This window comes from Drosophila teissieri, chromosome 3R, assembly GCF_016746235.2.
Source record: "Drosophila teissieri strain GT53w chromosome 3R, Prin_Dtei_1.1, whole genome shotgun sequence".
Taxonomy (NCBI): domain Eukaryota; kingdom Metazoa; phylum Arthropoda; class Insecta; order Diptera; family Drosophilidae; genus Drosophila; species Drosophila teissieri.
Window position 1 is genome coordinate 22,287,863 of NC_053032.1, and position 16,620 is coordinate 22,304,482.

The 16,620-nt window shown below is 41.9% G+C and overlaps 3 protein-coding genes and 1 long non-coding RNA gene across 4 annotated transcripts; 3 read left to right on the forward strand and 1 right to left on the reverse strand.

Annotated features, from left to right (window-relative positions):
- Window positions 1-1,208: 1,208 nt before the first annotated feature.
- LOC122621025 lies at window positions 1,209-3,028 on the reverse strand. Its single transcript, XR_006326184.1, has 2 exons — window positions 2,995-3,028; window positions 1,209-2,819 (listed from the first exon to the last, which is right to left on the reverse strand). It is a non-coding gene; the product is annotated as an uncharacterized LOC122621025 (long non-coding RNA).
- A 2,674-nt stretch (window positions 3,029-5,702) lies between these two features.
- On the forward strand, window positions 5,703-6,439 carry LOC122621513. Its single transcript, XM_043799382.1, has 2 exons — window positions 5,703-5,853; window positions 5,922-6,439. The coding sequence occupies exons 1-2, from the start codon at window positions 5,808-5,810 to the stop codon at window positions 6,329-6,331; spliced, it is 456 nt and encodes a 151-aa protein (XP_043655317.1). The 5' UTR covers window positions 5,703-5,807; the 3' UTR covers window positions 6,332-6,439.
- A 407-nt stretch (window positions 6,440-6,846) lies between these two features.
- LOC122620695 lies at window positions 6,847-8,339 on the forward strand. Its single transcript, XM_043798290.1, has 2 exons — window positions 6,847-7,871; window positions 8,001-8,339. Exons 1-2 carry the CDS (start codon window positions 6,881-6,883, stop codon window positions 8,210-8,212), a joined length of 1,203 nt encoding a protein of 400 aa, XP_043654225.1. The 5' UTR covers window positions 6,847-6,880; the 3' UTR covers window positions 8,213-8,339.
- Window positions 8,340-9,432: 1,093 nt separating this feature from the next.
- LOC122621184 (receptor expression-enhancing protein 5) lies at window positions 9,433-10,354 on the forward strand. Its single transcript, XM_043798967.1, has one exon. The coding sequence runs from the start codon at window positions 9,451-9,453 to the stop codon at window positions 9,976-9,978; it is 528 nt and encodes a 175-aa protein (XP_043654902.1). The 5' UTR covers window positions 9,433-9,450; the 3' UTR covers window positions 9,979-10,354.
- Window positions 10,355-16,620: the final 6,266 nt, after the last annotated feature.

Consider the following 16,620-nt stretch of genomic DNA (forward strand, 5'->3'; position numbering starts at 1 on the left):
ATCAATTTGGCTACTTGGCCTGTCCGCATTTTAATTACACACTCATTAAAAAAATACAACGAAACAAAATGAATTCTTGCAAGAGGCTAAAAAGGTGGCCTAAATAAGCTTACAAGCTGTCGGCACGTGGACAAACTTGAGCTGAAATGGAATCGAAGATAACAGGGGGTAGTCACGAATTTTATATACACTTCTTAAATTAAACTGTAGAATTTACAGCAAGAAGATTTTACAGAGAAGACTGGCACTTAAAATGATTTCTGTTTTAGGAAATTCGCAATATAATATGAAGTGCTATAAAAGGAAATAAAGGATTATGAAAATGGATTGTGCAAGGCATATATTCTTTAAGAAATTGTATTAAAGTGTAAAAGTACTCTTTGGCAGGGCAAGCAATATATTTATGGCCGCAATTAAAGTTGAATGTCTTTGGTGGGCCACCTGAAAGTAGGCAGCACATTTTAATGAGCCCTGTGTCCCCGAAGACAGAGTCAAATATAATTAAAACAGTGAGTTGTGGACCGATTCCGTTTGGCCAGAGCCATCGGGAAATTGTGCCGGCCAGCCACTTTAACTTTTATGGGATGGAATAATGGTTGGTTGTATTTTTTGGAGTGCTAATATTAAGGTTGCAAACCTTATTCGCAGGCGGCTTTGCAAACGTGGAAAAATTTCATTAGTCTAATGTGTTGCACGTCACATCAATGTCAGGCGTTGCACCATGTGCAAACTGCATGTGGCAAATGTGAAAGTCCCAAACAAGCTGGGATGCAGATGGCCAGGACATCCCGAAGCCACGGATATGTAGACCGGGTTGAGTGTCGTCTGCTTCTGTTTCTGTTTCTGTTTCTGTTTGTGGCTGTCGCTCAGGATTCTTCCCAGCTTGTTGTCACTGTAGTAAAAACAGGCGAATCCAACAGCTTCACCTGCTGCTCCCTTTCTATTTCTTTGGCGTAGCTTCCCCCATTCATTTCATTGCAGTTGTCAGCCCTACAATGCAATGCAAAGTGCCACAACCTCCTACCTCCGACAGCGTGATGCATTGTTGTGCTACATTTGTCATACCCTGTAGTGCATACAGTGGGTGCCATGCACTTCCTTCACGAAGATACAGAAATGCATTTCTTTCTTTTATAAAATTAGTCATTAATAGTTGCATCAACAATGTTTCCCAGGAATGCATGAGAAATTATAACACAGATGTGACATTCGTTTATGTTAATTCACTTTAGGTTTATTACCTTTAGGGCTTCCATACTTTATTTTTCGTACTTATTTTCACGTAGCTTTTCTAGCTCGTATTTGCGCCTGTATTATTAAATGGCTGATAGAGCAGACAAGCAGGATGCGGTGGATTACAAACATATATATAGGGAGCGAAACCACCTCCAGGCTGTGGTGCACTCGAAATTCCAGAAATTGCAGCCAGGATGAGAGCCAAATATAGATTCATCTTGGTTATGAGTCGGTAGATTGGTTTATAGTATTCTTATGGTTAGACATTTCAGAAAGTGTGAATATATTCGGCACAACTGATTTAATTAACAGTATGAAAATGTAATTTAAAATGCTTGTTAAGAGAAATTGCAATTTGACACTTTTCGTTGCGAAATAAAACAGGTTGCTCCTCTGAAAATCAAAACATAATTTTTGCTTTTAGTTGAAGTATTTGGCTTTGATCAATTTATGGCTGCCACGTTTCGACGCTAACTGACTCTAAACAATTTCGGGCACACGTGTTCTGGCTGCCATGACGGAATTAAAAACAAAACCAATTGGATGCGGGGAAAATGGAGCGAATGGCCGCAACTAAAACAATGGCGCCTGCAGGTGGCTCGACTTTTTGGGATAGAATATCTGATATCCGGGTGGGTTCGGTGCTGAATCCCAGTTGTCTTTATGGAGCCACGTGCTCGCTTTGCTGGCAGCCGATGCTCACTGGCCGGGAAATTCATGGCCACTTAAAATGGACCAAGCTGCCGGCACTAAAAACCAAAAGTTGCTGTACCAAAACTTTAGTTTTGCTTTCATAGACACACAGAGGCCAGGCCCACACACCTTGGTCGCTTTTATGGCTCATAATTTTTTTTTCTTTTCCTGCTTCTCGACATCATTTTTTCTGTTTGGGTCAGTCATAAAAAGTTAAAGTTGAACTTTTTCTAGCCGAACGGGTAGCCATCGGTAAATCAGTTTTTATTGTGCATAAATTAAAAATGTTCAATTAAAAGCAGATGAAAGAAGAAGTTTCTGCTTGGTTTTTAGCCAGGAACACGTGGCTGGTGGCTCAATTTGAAAACAGTTTTTCCAGGCAAACTTTGTCGGGCTTTGGGAAACAAAAGACTAAAATTATAACAAACTTTCGAACATACATAGATCAAATGGTTGTGCAACAAAATTTAGTTACGCAAACATGTTGAAATTGCGTGGAATGCGAAATTGAGAACATATGGCTGGCGCACATGTCGTATGCGCAATATTCAAGGCACAAGCAATTGTCCCAGCAATTATTTATACATTTGTTGCCGATTAATGCATAATTATTGTCAATAATTAACACAATAAAAAACATTGAATTCTGCTCCGAATTACAATTGGTCTCTTTTTTCAACCCGATTCATATGTGCTGCCATAATCAGTTGCAAATACATTACGCTTTTTATTATCTTCATTAATAATGCAGGTCGAAATCCAACTCTGGCACTTAATTTTGTTTATTCTCGTTCATTAAACGTGTTAAGCTTAAAATGACTGCCATTTGTTTGATTAACAAAAGAAGTGCTTGATCTGTGATATCTGAACAACACGAAAGCGGATATCGCCTGAAAAAACCACAAAGTGTAATTGTTGTTAAAAATATAATAGTTAAAGCACTATTTATTCTTGAAGAACTTTAAAATGCTATCTTTTATGAAGTCAATTTCAGATAAAACGCTGTGAAATTTGGTAATTAGAATTTTGCTCAAGAGTCATTTTCATTTTTCAAAGCAGTCTTACATTTTTTGACATTTTCGAGTCGAAACTAACAAACTATAAAATTCCAACTGAATATCTGTCAACGAGTCGAATGCATGTCCCCAAGGCGATGAAAATCAATTTGCAATGCAGCGTACTAGGAAAAAAGCCGATGGCAAAAGGAAAAATATCCAGAGACACATGCCAAGGCGCACAGCCTTTGCATCTGAATCTGATTCTGCCTCTGCCTGTGCATCTGCATCTGCATCTGAATCTGAATCTGAATCGGATGGAATCAAGGAGCAGGAATCAGCGAGCAGAAGGAATGCCAAGGAATGCAAATAGCTCTAAATGCATTTGACGATGCTGTGATTTGATTTCGATATCCACCCATCGTCGCTGGGTGTCTGTGTTGACTTTCCATTTCTGTTCGCGAGCGTAAGTTTTTGCTCCGGATTTTCGCCAGTTTTCCGAAAGCCAACCTGATTATAATTCGAATGCATCGACTTCTGGCATTTGCAAAAATGTCATTCGAAAGTTGGAAAACTCGAGTCTGCTGCCTGCCAGCCTGACTGCCAGCTTCCGCTTCCGTTTAATCATTTTCCTTGCTGTTGTTATGCCGTTGGGCTGATTGCCGTCGTTCACTTAGCTGATTGCAGTAGCTATCAAAAATTCGCTGCGACAACGTGTCGTCGCACTTGTCTCGCTGGCATCTTCATTCATATTCTTTTCCGCACTGAAAGAAATGTTTTAAAACTTGAATGAAGTGATTTTGTGCCAATAAATCTTTACTTAATACAAACCATTTAATAAAATAAGAGAGTAATAGTATCAAAGGGAGTTCCTTACCTGTTCACAGTTTTACCTGTGGTTTTTTCTATTCCACGAATTTTTTTGAGTGCCTCAAACGAAAAAGAAACAATGAAAAGTGAGGAACCTGAGGAAAAACTTTGTTAATTTTCGAGCAGCTCACGCAATAAAGCAAGCGCAGGCAGCGCATCACGTGCGCATTTAAGTTGCAAGTTACAACGGCAACGTGCGGCTTCCAAAGATACACAGATACCATACACCCGGCACAAATACACACGCACACACAGAGCCCAGAGATACTCACTCACACCGGCACAAAAACAGGACTAGTTAGCTCATGTCAGTGTAAATTTTACACACAGGCGAAACCTGATGCCGCATACAAAAAGCCAAGGCTCTCCGCTCCTCACCTTTTTGCGGTTTATATTCAAGCGCGCGTGTGCAATAAAAAGATATACCCAGTCGGTTATATACCCTGCATAACGGAAGTCGAGGCAAGTTTTTGGCATCCACGGCGGTTGCAGGGCCAGGAGGCTGGAGGCTGGAGGCTGGAGGCAGGAGGCGCCACAACGGTTGGTGGCAGTCGGGCAGTGGGAAAACACATAGCTGGCTGCGCTGCATAATCAGGCAAAGGCGACGGCGACAACGGCAACGACAACGACAACATTTATCAAATGAAATGCACGTGCCAAGCGTTTGCCTGGCCCGCTTCCGTGTGGCACCCCGTTCGGATGGGATAAGGTTCTTCGAGGTGCCACAGCTCCGGAACTAGCTTGTGCACGAGGGGCGGCAGAGAAGTTGTGCAAAGCTGCAACATATTTACGGGGTACTCCGTACTTGATAGCACCACTAAATCAAATGTAACACATGAGTTTGTTTATGGTGAAGATCCAATTATACAAATTTATGAATAACATGTGTAAAAGTAAATGACTTCTCACTATGGATAATAATCATTTTTAAACTTATTTACTTAATGAGACGCCCCTCGATCTGAAAGTATCTACTTTCCGGCTTTATAAATATACGCATCTATTGTATATATGTGCAAAATCAGCTGCCAAGTGCAGTGCATTTTAGTAATTATAATGAGCAAACTTTCTGGCTTCAGTTTCTTTTTCGTGAATTAAAACTGGAAGGTGATATGGCTATGGATGGGTAAATGGTTTGTTGTTGAAGTCTCTCGCATTACGCAAATACGCAACCTGAGATATAAATTGTACATTGCAAAACTGACTTTAATGACGCATGCAAACTCGTAAATAACGGAAAGGAATCATAAAATGTCTTTAAAATTCGATTATAATCCCTTCGACAAGCAGCGACGTGTGCCTTCCTTTTTGGCGCCCCTCCAGAAATTGCATTCTGCTGTCGTGGCGGGCTCTGCACCTTGCAACCAAGTGGCTGCCACTGTTGCCACGGCTCCTTCAGCTGCTTAAGTGCCATGCATCGAGATTGAGTTGTTTTCCTTGTTGCCACATCCCCACTTCGCATCGAGGCGCATTCCACTCGAGAAAATCGATGATGTCTTGGGTGCTTTTGTTTTTGCAGCCGCACTCCAACTTGAAAATGTTTTGATAAACTAGCTCTCTGGCTACGGCTATGCAAAGAAGGGAAAAGTGCTGGAAAAGTGGAAGAGAAGACGGTACCGGCAACTTTAATCTGCAACAAATGCAGCAACAATGATGCATTTCCACTAGCAGCGGCTTTAGCAGTTGTCAAAACGTTGCTGGGAATGGAGGGTACAAACTTTTTGGCCAACTGTCGAAAAACAAGCGAGTTGAAATTGGTAAAACAATTGTCAATGCGTCAATTTGAATGGCTTTCAGAGGCAGCAGAAGATGCAGCCTCAGCAGATAAGAAACATCCACAAAAACAAGTGTCGAAAGTTTGGCCACGAAACTTTAGCAAAGCAATGCACAAAAAAGGTCTAAGTGCAGTGCAATTTTGTATACCCAATTTATGTGAAAGTAGTCCTTGAGCCAGAAGTCTGTAGATAAATCGGCAAAACAGTGTGAGCTATTCAACTGGCAACAAGTTAGAATATGAACTGCATATTTCTTATTTGCTCCCTGCTTGGCATCTCTTTCGGTAAGTGGCCATGAGTACTTTAATTAGACCTTAACAAACGCAGCTCAAACCCAAACTAATCCGAGCAGTTATAGCGATCGAGGCCAACTGTCTGCGGGGCACAGGCCACATGTGGCAGCTGAAGCCACCCACCGGCACAAACAGTTGCAATCGACCGGCATCTCTGGCCAGCAATGGAACATCAATGGGAAAACCAATGGGAAAACCAGCAACGTCTGCAGTCGACATGGCAGTTGCTACAATGGTAGCACCAGATCCGGAGGTTGCAGCCACCGTAGCTGCCCCTCCTGTGGTGTTTCTGGCCAACTACGTCTATGAATGCGCCAGTCGTCGCACTGCAAGCAGTTGCAGTAAGCCACCAGGGCAGGAGCCGGAATCGAAGCCGGAACTCGAAGCCGGACGGGAGCCGGAGGTGCCTAAGCCCCGAACTGTGACACTGGCAGCCGGCGAACTGGAAGGGTTTGGGCCAACTGAGTGAACGGGGTTTTGCATGCGATTAGACCAGCTGATGGGACGGGTGATGTTAGCCCGATTTATACATTTATACTTCGTATGGCATTATATTTCGTACGGCAATAAAGTTAGCCAAGCCATTCTCACTTATCTTCATCAAGTTGCGAAACTCGTGGGATTAGTCAAGATTAGTGGTATGTTCTTCTACCGGAATAGCTACAGCTTCGGTACTAATTTGTTAATGGATAAATTCGATGTTGGCTTATATTTTTTACATATAAGTGAAATTCGTAATGGTTGTCTAGCACTTGGCATTGAACTGAGCTTTTGCTTATAACTAATCAAATCTGTTTTCCATGCAAACATCTGTTTGCATTTATTCGTTTTGTTTTGTTTGGTTTTTAAAACCAAAATATAAACAAAGTGACTGTAATCACAGCAACAGCGAGCGTGCTTATATAGCGATAAGAACTGGAATTATTACTCGGTTGTAAACTAAAAGCTTTCCAGTTATCAGTGGCTGCTACTGATCTGTGTAGCTAAGTTTCACGCTTTTAGTCGGATTAGGGCAGTCATGGCAGATTGGCTCACTTCTGAATACCTGGAAGCGGCACTGCGTCGGTATTACCAGGACAACGAACTTCGAGTGGAATCGATGGTTACAAGTCCCGCTCTGGGGAAAGGAGAAAACTATGGAGCTGTCCTAACACGCATACGCCTTGTGTACAGCAGCAAAGTCGAGGAACGTCTGATTGCCAAGACTCTTCTAGAGAATGAAGATGCGGAGACCAGAAAAAAGAAGGCCCCGTATGATATTTACAATCGGGAACTGGAGATTTACGAGCAAGTGTTGCCCAAATTGCAGAAACTTGCCGGCGAACAACTATGTCCACAAGTACTGCACATTGATCGTGAGAGAGGAGCCCTCATAATGGAAGACTTGAGCTACAAGGGATTTGTGATGGCTCCACGACTCCAGAGGTTGGATGAGCAGCATGTGAGTTTGGTTCTGAGGAAGCTGGCTAAAATGCATGCAGCATCGGCGGTTTTGGAATCTACTTTCTCCCTAACTAAATACGATAAAGGCTTCTTCAATCGTTATACAGAAAGCTTCAGTGCCTACTTTCTGGGCTGCCTTAAGTCCTGTGCCGCGTACCTGAAAACTCAGCCAGGCTATGAACGCTATGCGAAACTATTAGAGGAACTGGCTCCCCATTATATGGGACTGGGACTTCGCTGTTTTCAGCCCGAGGTGGCGCACATTAATGTGCTCACCCACGGCGACTTGTGGACAAACAACATGATGTTCAAATACGAGGCGGGCGTGCCAAGCGATGTCCTTCTGATTGACTTCCAGTACGCTTTCTGGGGCTCGCCCACGCTGGACATCCATCATCTGCTCAACACGTCGGCCGTGGAGCAGGTGCGGTGTGGGCTGCAAATGAAGATGAGATGTGTCTACCACGATGTCTTCGTCGCGGAGCTGCAGAGGCATGACGTCAAAGGTCAGAGGTTGCCCAGTCGAAAGCAGTTTCACCTGGAGTCGGAGCAAAAACGGTTTTACGGTGGGTAAACTTAATTTCCAGCGCATTAGGGAATGAAAATGGAAAAAAAATCATAATATATTTACACTTCCGCGCATTTCGTGTTTTTTTTTTGTGTAAGAAATAAAGTGCTAATCTATATTCCTTCAGCTGTTCATTGTGGCCTGCTGCTGCTACCTGTGCTGTTAAACAACGATGATACGGATGCGGATTTCGCCGCCCTTCTTTCGGATAAGCCGCGTGGAATGAATATGAAAAGGCGGCTGTATCTCAACCCGGGCATCCAGGACTCAATTAAGCAAATGGTGAAGCAATTCGAGCTGGAAGGCCTCCTGGACCCGTGGCAATTCGAAGGCCTCTGAACCTGGTGGAAGCGGATTTTCCGCTTTTTCACTTTTTTTTTCTTTTCATAAACTCCCCCATTAGACATTTCAATTAGACGAGCTAATAAACATAAAACATGGCAGCCACAGCCGCAGGCATTTTAAAGCCAGCCGTCAGAGGCTTTTGAATTATGAACAGAGTTGCCACTCGGAAAAGGAAAATAAGGAGAAAAAGGCCGAAACGAAAACACATTCAGCTGGCCTAGACAAATGCGCAACACATTTGGCTGCTGCGAAATGGGAAAATGGAAAGTCGGAGGCGGCGAATGGAAGGGCGAGAATAGTTACACACATTTTTTGAATTGTTTAGCATTTTGAATGAGTGAATGGAATGGAACCCATGCGGAGCTGTGAGTGCGTGTCTGCCACAGAAAATGGCTCTGAAAAGAAATGCAAAATGTGGATGTGAATAAACGAAAAGTCGGACCAAATGGGGCTGGGGTATTCTGCACGTGCTCCTGGCCTCAGCTTAATTAAAACTTTGGCGCGAAATGGCGGGCCAAGCTGTTGGAAAATAACCAAATTATGACGTGTCTGCCGCTGGCGCTGCTGTATTCACAACTGCATTAAAACAGAGTGCAATTAGGCTAAGCTATGCCATTTAGCCCGGCCTGCGCCAAAAACTAGGCAACAGTTTATTATAGTTAATGGAGAAGAAATGAAAACGGAGGAACGTCTGTAGAAAGAAAAAAAATCCAGCTGATTGCAAAATATTAATATTTTAATTTCTCAAGGGTGGATACCATCACAAAATTGTTAAAAGAATAATGTTTTTGGTCTTTTTAAAGCTAATTGTGGAAAGTGTTTATATTTAGTGTGTTTCCCCCATAACTTTGATGAAAACTCACCTACAGTTCTCGCACACACATTTTTGTACAGCTGAACTCCTCGACACACATAAAGTAACAATCTCAAGCTATTTTGAAAAAAAAAATTTGTTTTGACAAAATTTAGATTTTTTAAAGCGGTAAAAATACCCCTAAAATTTTCGAAAAAAAAAAATTTTTATTTAAATGCAGTTTTGTTGTGGAAGTTTTTCTGAGCTCATCGAGATATAACATTCCATATTTGTTCCATTTTCTTCCTTTTACCTTTTCCATCTTTTAAATGACTTTTTCTAATGCCAACAAACAAATATCGACTGGCATCTAGAAAGTTGGCGACGTAACTTTCTTTTTGTTTGACAACTTAATATATTTAAATACAATTTGTGCAAAATGGCCGCGCAGGTAACTCAGGTGCAGCGCTTCTTCAACGGCTACAAGCAGGACGTGAGCCGATCTCTGCGGGATGCGTCCAAGCCGTGGACCAAAGTCTTCGATGCCGTGGAGGAGAAGACCGGCGTGGACAGGGTCAATATTTTCGCAGGTGCTGTTGGTCTGTGCGCCCTCTACCTGACCTTTGGCTGGTGCGCCCAGATATTGTGCAACATTATTGGCGTTTTGTATCCTGCATACATTTCCATCCATGCCATCGAGTCGAGCACAAAGCAGGAGGACACCAGGTGGCTGATCTACTGGGTCACTTTTGGCATCTTCACTGTGATTGAATTCTTTTCGAGTCTGCTCACCTCGCTGATTCCCTTCTACTGGCTGCTGAAGTGCGCCTTCCTCATCTGGTGCATGCTGCCCAACAAACAGAATGGTTCCACCATCATCTACCACAACCTGGTGCGACCCTATTTGCTGAAACATCACGAATCCGTCGACAGAACCATTGATAATGGCATGATGACGCACGACTAGGACCTCGTATTGGTTACGTTTCGCAATAAATTTAAATTTATATTTTTAACCAAAAGAAAGCTCCACTTGTTAAACGTAAAAACGAAATATCTCTCTTTTTGTCGGCTCGGCTGTAAACTCAAACTGGGATACCGGCTAAGAACAGCATTCCCAATCTTTAAGTGACATTCGGAAAGAAGATATATATTCTCGAGATGGCACAGTGATAATGTATTGGAGATCATATAATGTATTAAATAGAACATAAGGATGGCGGAAAACCAACTATGCCTAATGCAAGCCATTTACCCATAGTTTTTCATTTTGTGAATGTGTGTACCTCATAAAGAGTCGTCCTCGACAATGCGACATAAATGCTGCGCGTAAAAAGCTATAAAAAAAGCATGCCACAAATTTTTTGTTCTTACTCAAGTTATTTTAAGTTTTTTATGTGCTAGTGCATGTTTGTCAAATATTCATAGAATGAAAAAAAGTACTGTAAATATGACAACTTATGCATCTTAAAAAAGTGCATCAATAACACCTTTGAAATATTTAACATCGCGCCATAATAATTTTTAATAAATATTGTTTTGCATATTTCCAACTTTTATCACTTAAATTGCTTTCAATATTACATTCGCTTACATGAACACGCACTTAAAAAATGTGTAAATATGATTTCAATTTAATGAAACCCCGAGTACTTACTTGAAACAGTTTTTTCATAATTGCCTTTTAGTAAAACTTGCAATGTGTTGCGATGTGAAAATACGAGCTTGTTGCATTTTCCTCTATTTAAAATGGCAACATGTAAACATCATGCATTTTTTATAATATAGGAAACTCGTTTTACTCTTAACCCATGTGCTTTATGTGGTGTCATTTTTACGATAGCATTATCCTGACTGGCAGAGCGGGAATTTTGTATTTACCTTGTTTAATTGTATTTCTGCTGAAATGACAAGTTCAGGCTGGAAAACTTTCTATGCCAGAGAGCCGAAATTTGATTTAAGCCATTCCATAGATTAAAACTTTGCTTTGCCCAGAGCACAACTGGCAACCAAAAAAAAAAAGAAGCAAAATGAAAATCAAAGTTTGCTGGGCGCTGGAGGGGTGGAGTGAAAATATTAAAATTGCTGTCCAGCCATGGCCAGGATTTATTTTCTTAATCCAAATAATGTCAAAAAGCCACAAACAGGCGACAGCCACATAAAACAACTTAGCAAATGAGCACACACACTCTCGCATGAGGGGGAAAACGCAAAGAAAAATGTAATTTATTGTTATTACGAAAATAAATAAGAAAGGCAAGAACACAGCAAGGACCGAAATGAATCTGGGGGCTGCAGGAGGCGTGGCCACACCCACCTCTCACACACACACACACACACAGCCATACACATAAACACACACCCAGATTCATGTGGCAATGCAGCAATGCTGAAATTGTGGCAAATAAAAGCGAAGAAATTAAGCAACTGACCGCTGGCAAATAAACCTGAAAGAAGTGGAACACAGACAAAGAAAAGCACAAGAAATGGCAGAAAGGCAGCCATTTTATATGCCATTACATTGTAAATAAAGTATTGTTTATTCCCGAACGCATTTGTGCGTGTGTGCGAGTATGTTTAGTGAACTGGAACAAGTGAATTTATGGCAAGCCGAACTTGTGCCAATACCACATTTACTTAATAAGCCAGCAGCCAAACTCAGGTCAGGACTTACTTGTCACCAGTTGGGTGGAAAACAACTTATTTGCTATTAGCGAACTGATTTTCCGAGTGCCGGTTTGTGGAGGTTTTAATCCAATCAACTCGATATCACACACAAGGCCGGAAAAAAGGCAGTGGCAAATGTTTTTCCGCAAATTGCATAACATCATCAGTTGCGAATTTCAACCGCTTGCAACATTGTAATGCATATTTGGCTTACAACTCACCGGCTGCTCTGTACAGACCGGAAAATTTCAATTTATCTGCATCCAACTCAGCCATCGAGTTGATTTCGGGCGGCAGGATAACCCTTCGGGTCAAGTGTGAGTAATTACCGCAGTTAGGCCGATCCGGGCGAAAGGAACCTGAGCAGGCAAATGAAATTTCCATGAGTCCAAGGGCCATGCTTTAAAAATAGCTGCCTCCGGGGGAAAATGGGAAAAGCGCTTGTTTTCCCATGTATTTTCTGCTGCTCAGTTGAGCATGTGCTCTGTGCAAGTGTGTGTGTGTGTAAGTGAGAGCAGGAGGTCAGGCAACACTTGACTAAACATTTTCATTTTGGCCAAGGGTGGCCAGAAGTCAATGAATTTTGCCACATGGCGTATGCTTGATGTTGCGTGTTGTGTTTTTCTGGCGCCAAATGATTTCATTAAGTGCGAGCTACAACACGCTGGCAAATCAATAAAATCGAAGTTCCAATGCCTTGAATATCAACACCATTAAATAAGGAACATGCATTTTATATTAAGATTTTTGTTTCTTAACCTATGGTTTAAATGAGTGTAGAGTATACTACCCAAAACACGCATATGCAGTTTAATTGCCATGAAAATCGAATTACCATTGTAATTAAATATCAAATCAAATATTGATAAAGCAATAAGTGATTTTCCCATGCCGGACAAAGTCGAAAAGTCATGACCTCTTGAGGGGAAAGGGCGGCGTCAATGACACACGGAATGCGACATACATTTCGAACAAAAATGTAATTTATTCAGTGCTGGGAGCTAAAAGCTGAGGCGAAAACAAAGACACTGCCACGCCCCAACAAAGCCCACATAATGAAAGACAAACAAAGCATTCTTTTAGGCGCCGCTGCAGCTGTTTGACATGGATAGCTGTCTTCGACTGTGTCCGTGTCTCTGGGCGTGTCAAAGTTCAAAGGACGAGGCGTAAGAATTAAAACGGATTAGTTGAGCAACGACACAGGGAACGACCAGCCAGCCAACGGCCCCTATCCATCATCTTGGCACCAAGGGGTTAATGTCCTAATTGTGTTAACGGTGTGCGTCCGAGTCTCTAGTCAAATCCATTTTCCAGACAGTTATTGAGAACTTATTAGCCTGCAGGCCAGGAAGTTTGTGTAAATATTCCCAACTTCGAATATGCCGACGTGTAAGTAAGTCTACATCACGTCAATCAAGTGGAAGGTAGATAAATTTGATATTGACTAAATTAATGGCTACTGAATGGAATTGCGTTATTCAAAATGGATTTTAATTGCTGCCAGATGGCTTGAGGATATAATGGGAAAATGTGAATTAATAATTGAGATGGCTACATTGCTTTACAATCGCTGTAGTAAGTATGCCATGCCACCTTAAGGAACCCTAAGAGCACTGGCTAGTAAACAAGTTCATTTGAAGAGAGGAATTTATTATTCTCTCAGAGAAAGAGAGAGAGAAAGAGAGTGAATGTTTCCTCCACTTTCTCTGGCTCTCTCTGCAGGAAAGCTTAGCGTTGCAGCTTTTGGCTCTCTCCGCTCAAAGGATGCTGGGCCGAAAGGACTCAAGCTCTGGCCACATGAGTCCTGCCATTGAGTCCTTATTGAGTTAAGCACTCTTCACACTTGATGTCCTTTTGCATTACTCTTGCCGTGTTTGGGCCATCCCACTTCGCTTAAATTTCATTTTGCCATGTCTTCCGCATTAGCCAGCACATTTCTTCTTTCCATGGCCACAATTCTGTTTTTGTTGCCACTTCATTTTGGCCCAATGAGCGCAAAAAGGACCTTCACAGCCCGTTTGCCTTTGTTTTTTATCTTGCTGTTTGCCCTGCCTTGGATTACCCGTTTGCCTTCTGCTCCTTATCTCTGCCCCTTTTATTTTTTGCCCAGCTCTTGGATCTGTTTTTGTTTTTATTGAACAGCGCTTTCATTGTTTGATTTTTGTCAACGCTTCTCTGGCTGGTCTTCACTTTGCTTACATAAGTGCTCGTCCTTTGGTCCTGCTAACTTGGCCAAGATGGGCTCGCTCGAGGATTGAGTACCATTTGTTTCAGCTTGATGCCTTTTTTTTTCGGTTTTTTGCTTTTTGTTTCTTGTTATTTGGCTTAGCCAGTGGCCATTGTTCATTTCTCGGTTAGTTGGTCTTTTAATCGCCTTGCTTAGTTATCCTGCCAAATGATTTTAGCCATCTTTAGCCGGGCTTTTCATTTCAATTAGTCGAGGAGCAGTGCTTAAAGTGCTTTGCCTGTCCTGCTGGTCCTGCTGACTTAATCCCTCGTGCTGATGCCTTGCGTTTGAGTTATTAGGTTAATATTTAATTGACATTTGCGCAGCTCAAAGTCGGGGCAGGCTACTTTATTATTTTTACCTAGGCTTAGCAGCTCAACGTGCCGTGACTTTGTTTTATCGCCATTGATACGCTAATTACACGCGATAATTTATCAAACACAGCGCACACATGCTCACACGTTTTGCCAAGCTGCTAAAAATTCAGCTGCAGTGGCAAAAATTGCTACTTAATTATCGCATCCTTTGTGCTACATCCCTTCTACCCTTCTCCCTTCCTCCTGCAATCCTTCGCCATCATCCTTGGCTCATCCTCGTCGTCAATGTCACGACTGCATGCCGCCGTTTTCCCCTCACTTGGGGTAACTTTACAATTAACTACTAATTGCTCATACGCCACGTTGCCCGGATAGAACAAAGTCAGGTGTGCGTGGCGGCAGCAGTTTTCCCGCCTTCTCCTTCTTCACCCCACCCCCTCGTATTTTTCTTTCCACGCCTTTTCCTCTAATTATCCGCGTTGTCACCCACCTGACAGCGTTGTTGTTCTTGTTGTTGTTGTTGTCGCCATCGCTGCCTGGCATTTACTGAATTAAGTTTTAAATTTTTATTAAATGCCTTTGCGCATTTTTCGTCCCCGGCATTCAGCTACTGTAATTAGTTTTTAATTGCTTTTCAGCAGGAGTAGCATGAATTCGAGACTACGAGACCCAAACGTAAATAGTTCAGGGCTTTCTTACGGACTTTCCCGTCTCGGCCATTTTCACAACTTTTACGCGCCATGCAGCTGGGGCAAAGTCAATCAGCAATTGGGTCTGATCCACATCCACATTCACGTCCACATTCACTTGAATGCGAGAAAAATGCCATGAAAAATATGCGAACAGAAAAATGAAAATATCCCCCAGCAGACGGAGGCTGCCGGGCTAAAAAGGAAAGTAATCACAAAACTTTCGCAATAAATCTATGAAAATAATGAAAAAACCCAAAGTGCTAGCCGGCATTCTCCCTCACTATTAGGTTTTCAATATTTCACACATATTGAAGGATGTCAATATGGAAATATATAGGTGGCCCAAGAGGCCAGGACGACAGTAAAACACTCTCAGTTCAGGACTAACAATAGCAATCAGCTAGGATTGGATGGAAATAAGGAAATGCATTGAATTATTACTACAATTATTTGCATATATATCTACATTTGTTATAACTGACTAGGCATTGTAATAGCTAATTATATAGAACCATTACTGTTTAATAGCATTGATATTTCATGGCCTAATTAAATTGTGAATAATTCAAATGGCTCTTCGAAACTCAGTCACAACACCCAATTTATCAGTTTACAAGTATTTTGCATGCTAATGTTCCATCTCTGCAGTCCGTACAAATCAAACCAGAGCTCAAATTCCTATCATCTGTATACTTGTAATCAAATTATGCTCTGCCAACGTTTGGTATCAGGCAGCTTTAATCACACAAGGTAAATACTTTACGCCCACAGAGTATCAATCATCAAACATTGTATCCGAAAAGGTCCTGCACACAAACACAGGACATGTTCGTTCCAATTTTTGCACACAGGCTGCCACCAAACACAAACCCAAACCCAAACTCACCTCATGCAAATTGCAAACACATGTCGAAGGCGCAAAACATTGACAAACGAAATGAAAAATTTATGAAAACGAAAATGAAACAACAACATGAGCAGCGAAAAATATGTCGCGACTGGCTACAAAAACGTAGTACCCAAAAATATATATAAAAAAAAAACATATTTTGCAATGGCGAAATGAAAAAAGTAGAATTTTCGTTTCGTTTACGTGAAACTTCCAACTCATTTCGCCCAAATGACAAGCCATTTTGTGTGCCAAGTGCCAAATATTTTACATGCCATCCAGGCAAACATATTTTGGCACCGAAACAACTCAACGAAATGGAGTTCTCGTTGGAAAACATCCACTGCGAACGAGCAGAGCAGCTGGCTCGCATTGCAAAATCACTCATACGCAACGTTGACGCCGAGCATTGAACAGCTTCAATTGCCGCTTGATGGTTCATTAAAATTTTGCTTGCTGCATTGGCTCGAAGCAATCGAGCACAATAAATCGAGACCAGGTGCCAACCGAGCATTCTGTTGCAATATCTCCACAGCAGCTCAAAGGTTTTTGGGGCAGGAGGAAGCCCATTTGCCAGGGGCACATATGTTAAATGAATGTTTTGCCGCAAGCTTAGATAAATAGCAAAATAAATTAAAGTGTGCAACTTGGCCTGCACCTTAATTGCCGAGTGTGCTTGAGACTGCAAGGCATCTTAACCTAAAATATAAATATTCCTAAGGTAGAATCATATTAATGGGGTACTTGGCACACGTGCGCCAGTGCTTACAATCATTACTTATCCCGAAATGGCAAAACATTAAATGGAGTACTGAGA

Coding starts and splice junctions, on each gene's coding strand:
- LOC122621184 (XM_043798967.1), top strand. CDS start 9,451: ATGGCCGCGCAGGTAACTCAGGTGCAGCGCTTCTTCAACGGCTACAAG.
- LOC122621513 (XM_043799382.1), top strand. CDS start 5,808: ATGAACTGCATATTTCTTATTTGCTCCCTGCTTGGCATCTCTTTCG. Junction 5,854..5,921: donor CCTGCTTGGCATCTCTTTCG/GTAAGTGGCCAT, acceptor TAATCCGAGCAG/TTATAGCGATCGAGGCCAAC.
- LOC122620695 (XM_043798290.1), top strand. CDS start 6,881: ATGGCAGATTGGCTCACTTCTGAATACCTGGAAGCGGCACTGCGTCGG. Junction 7,872..8,000: donor GGAGCAAAAACGGTTTTACG/GTGGGTAAACTT, acceptor ATATTCCTTCAG/CTGTTCATTGTGGCCTGCTG.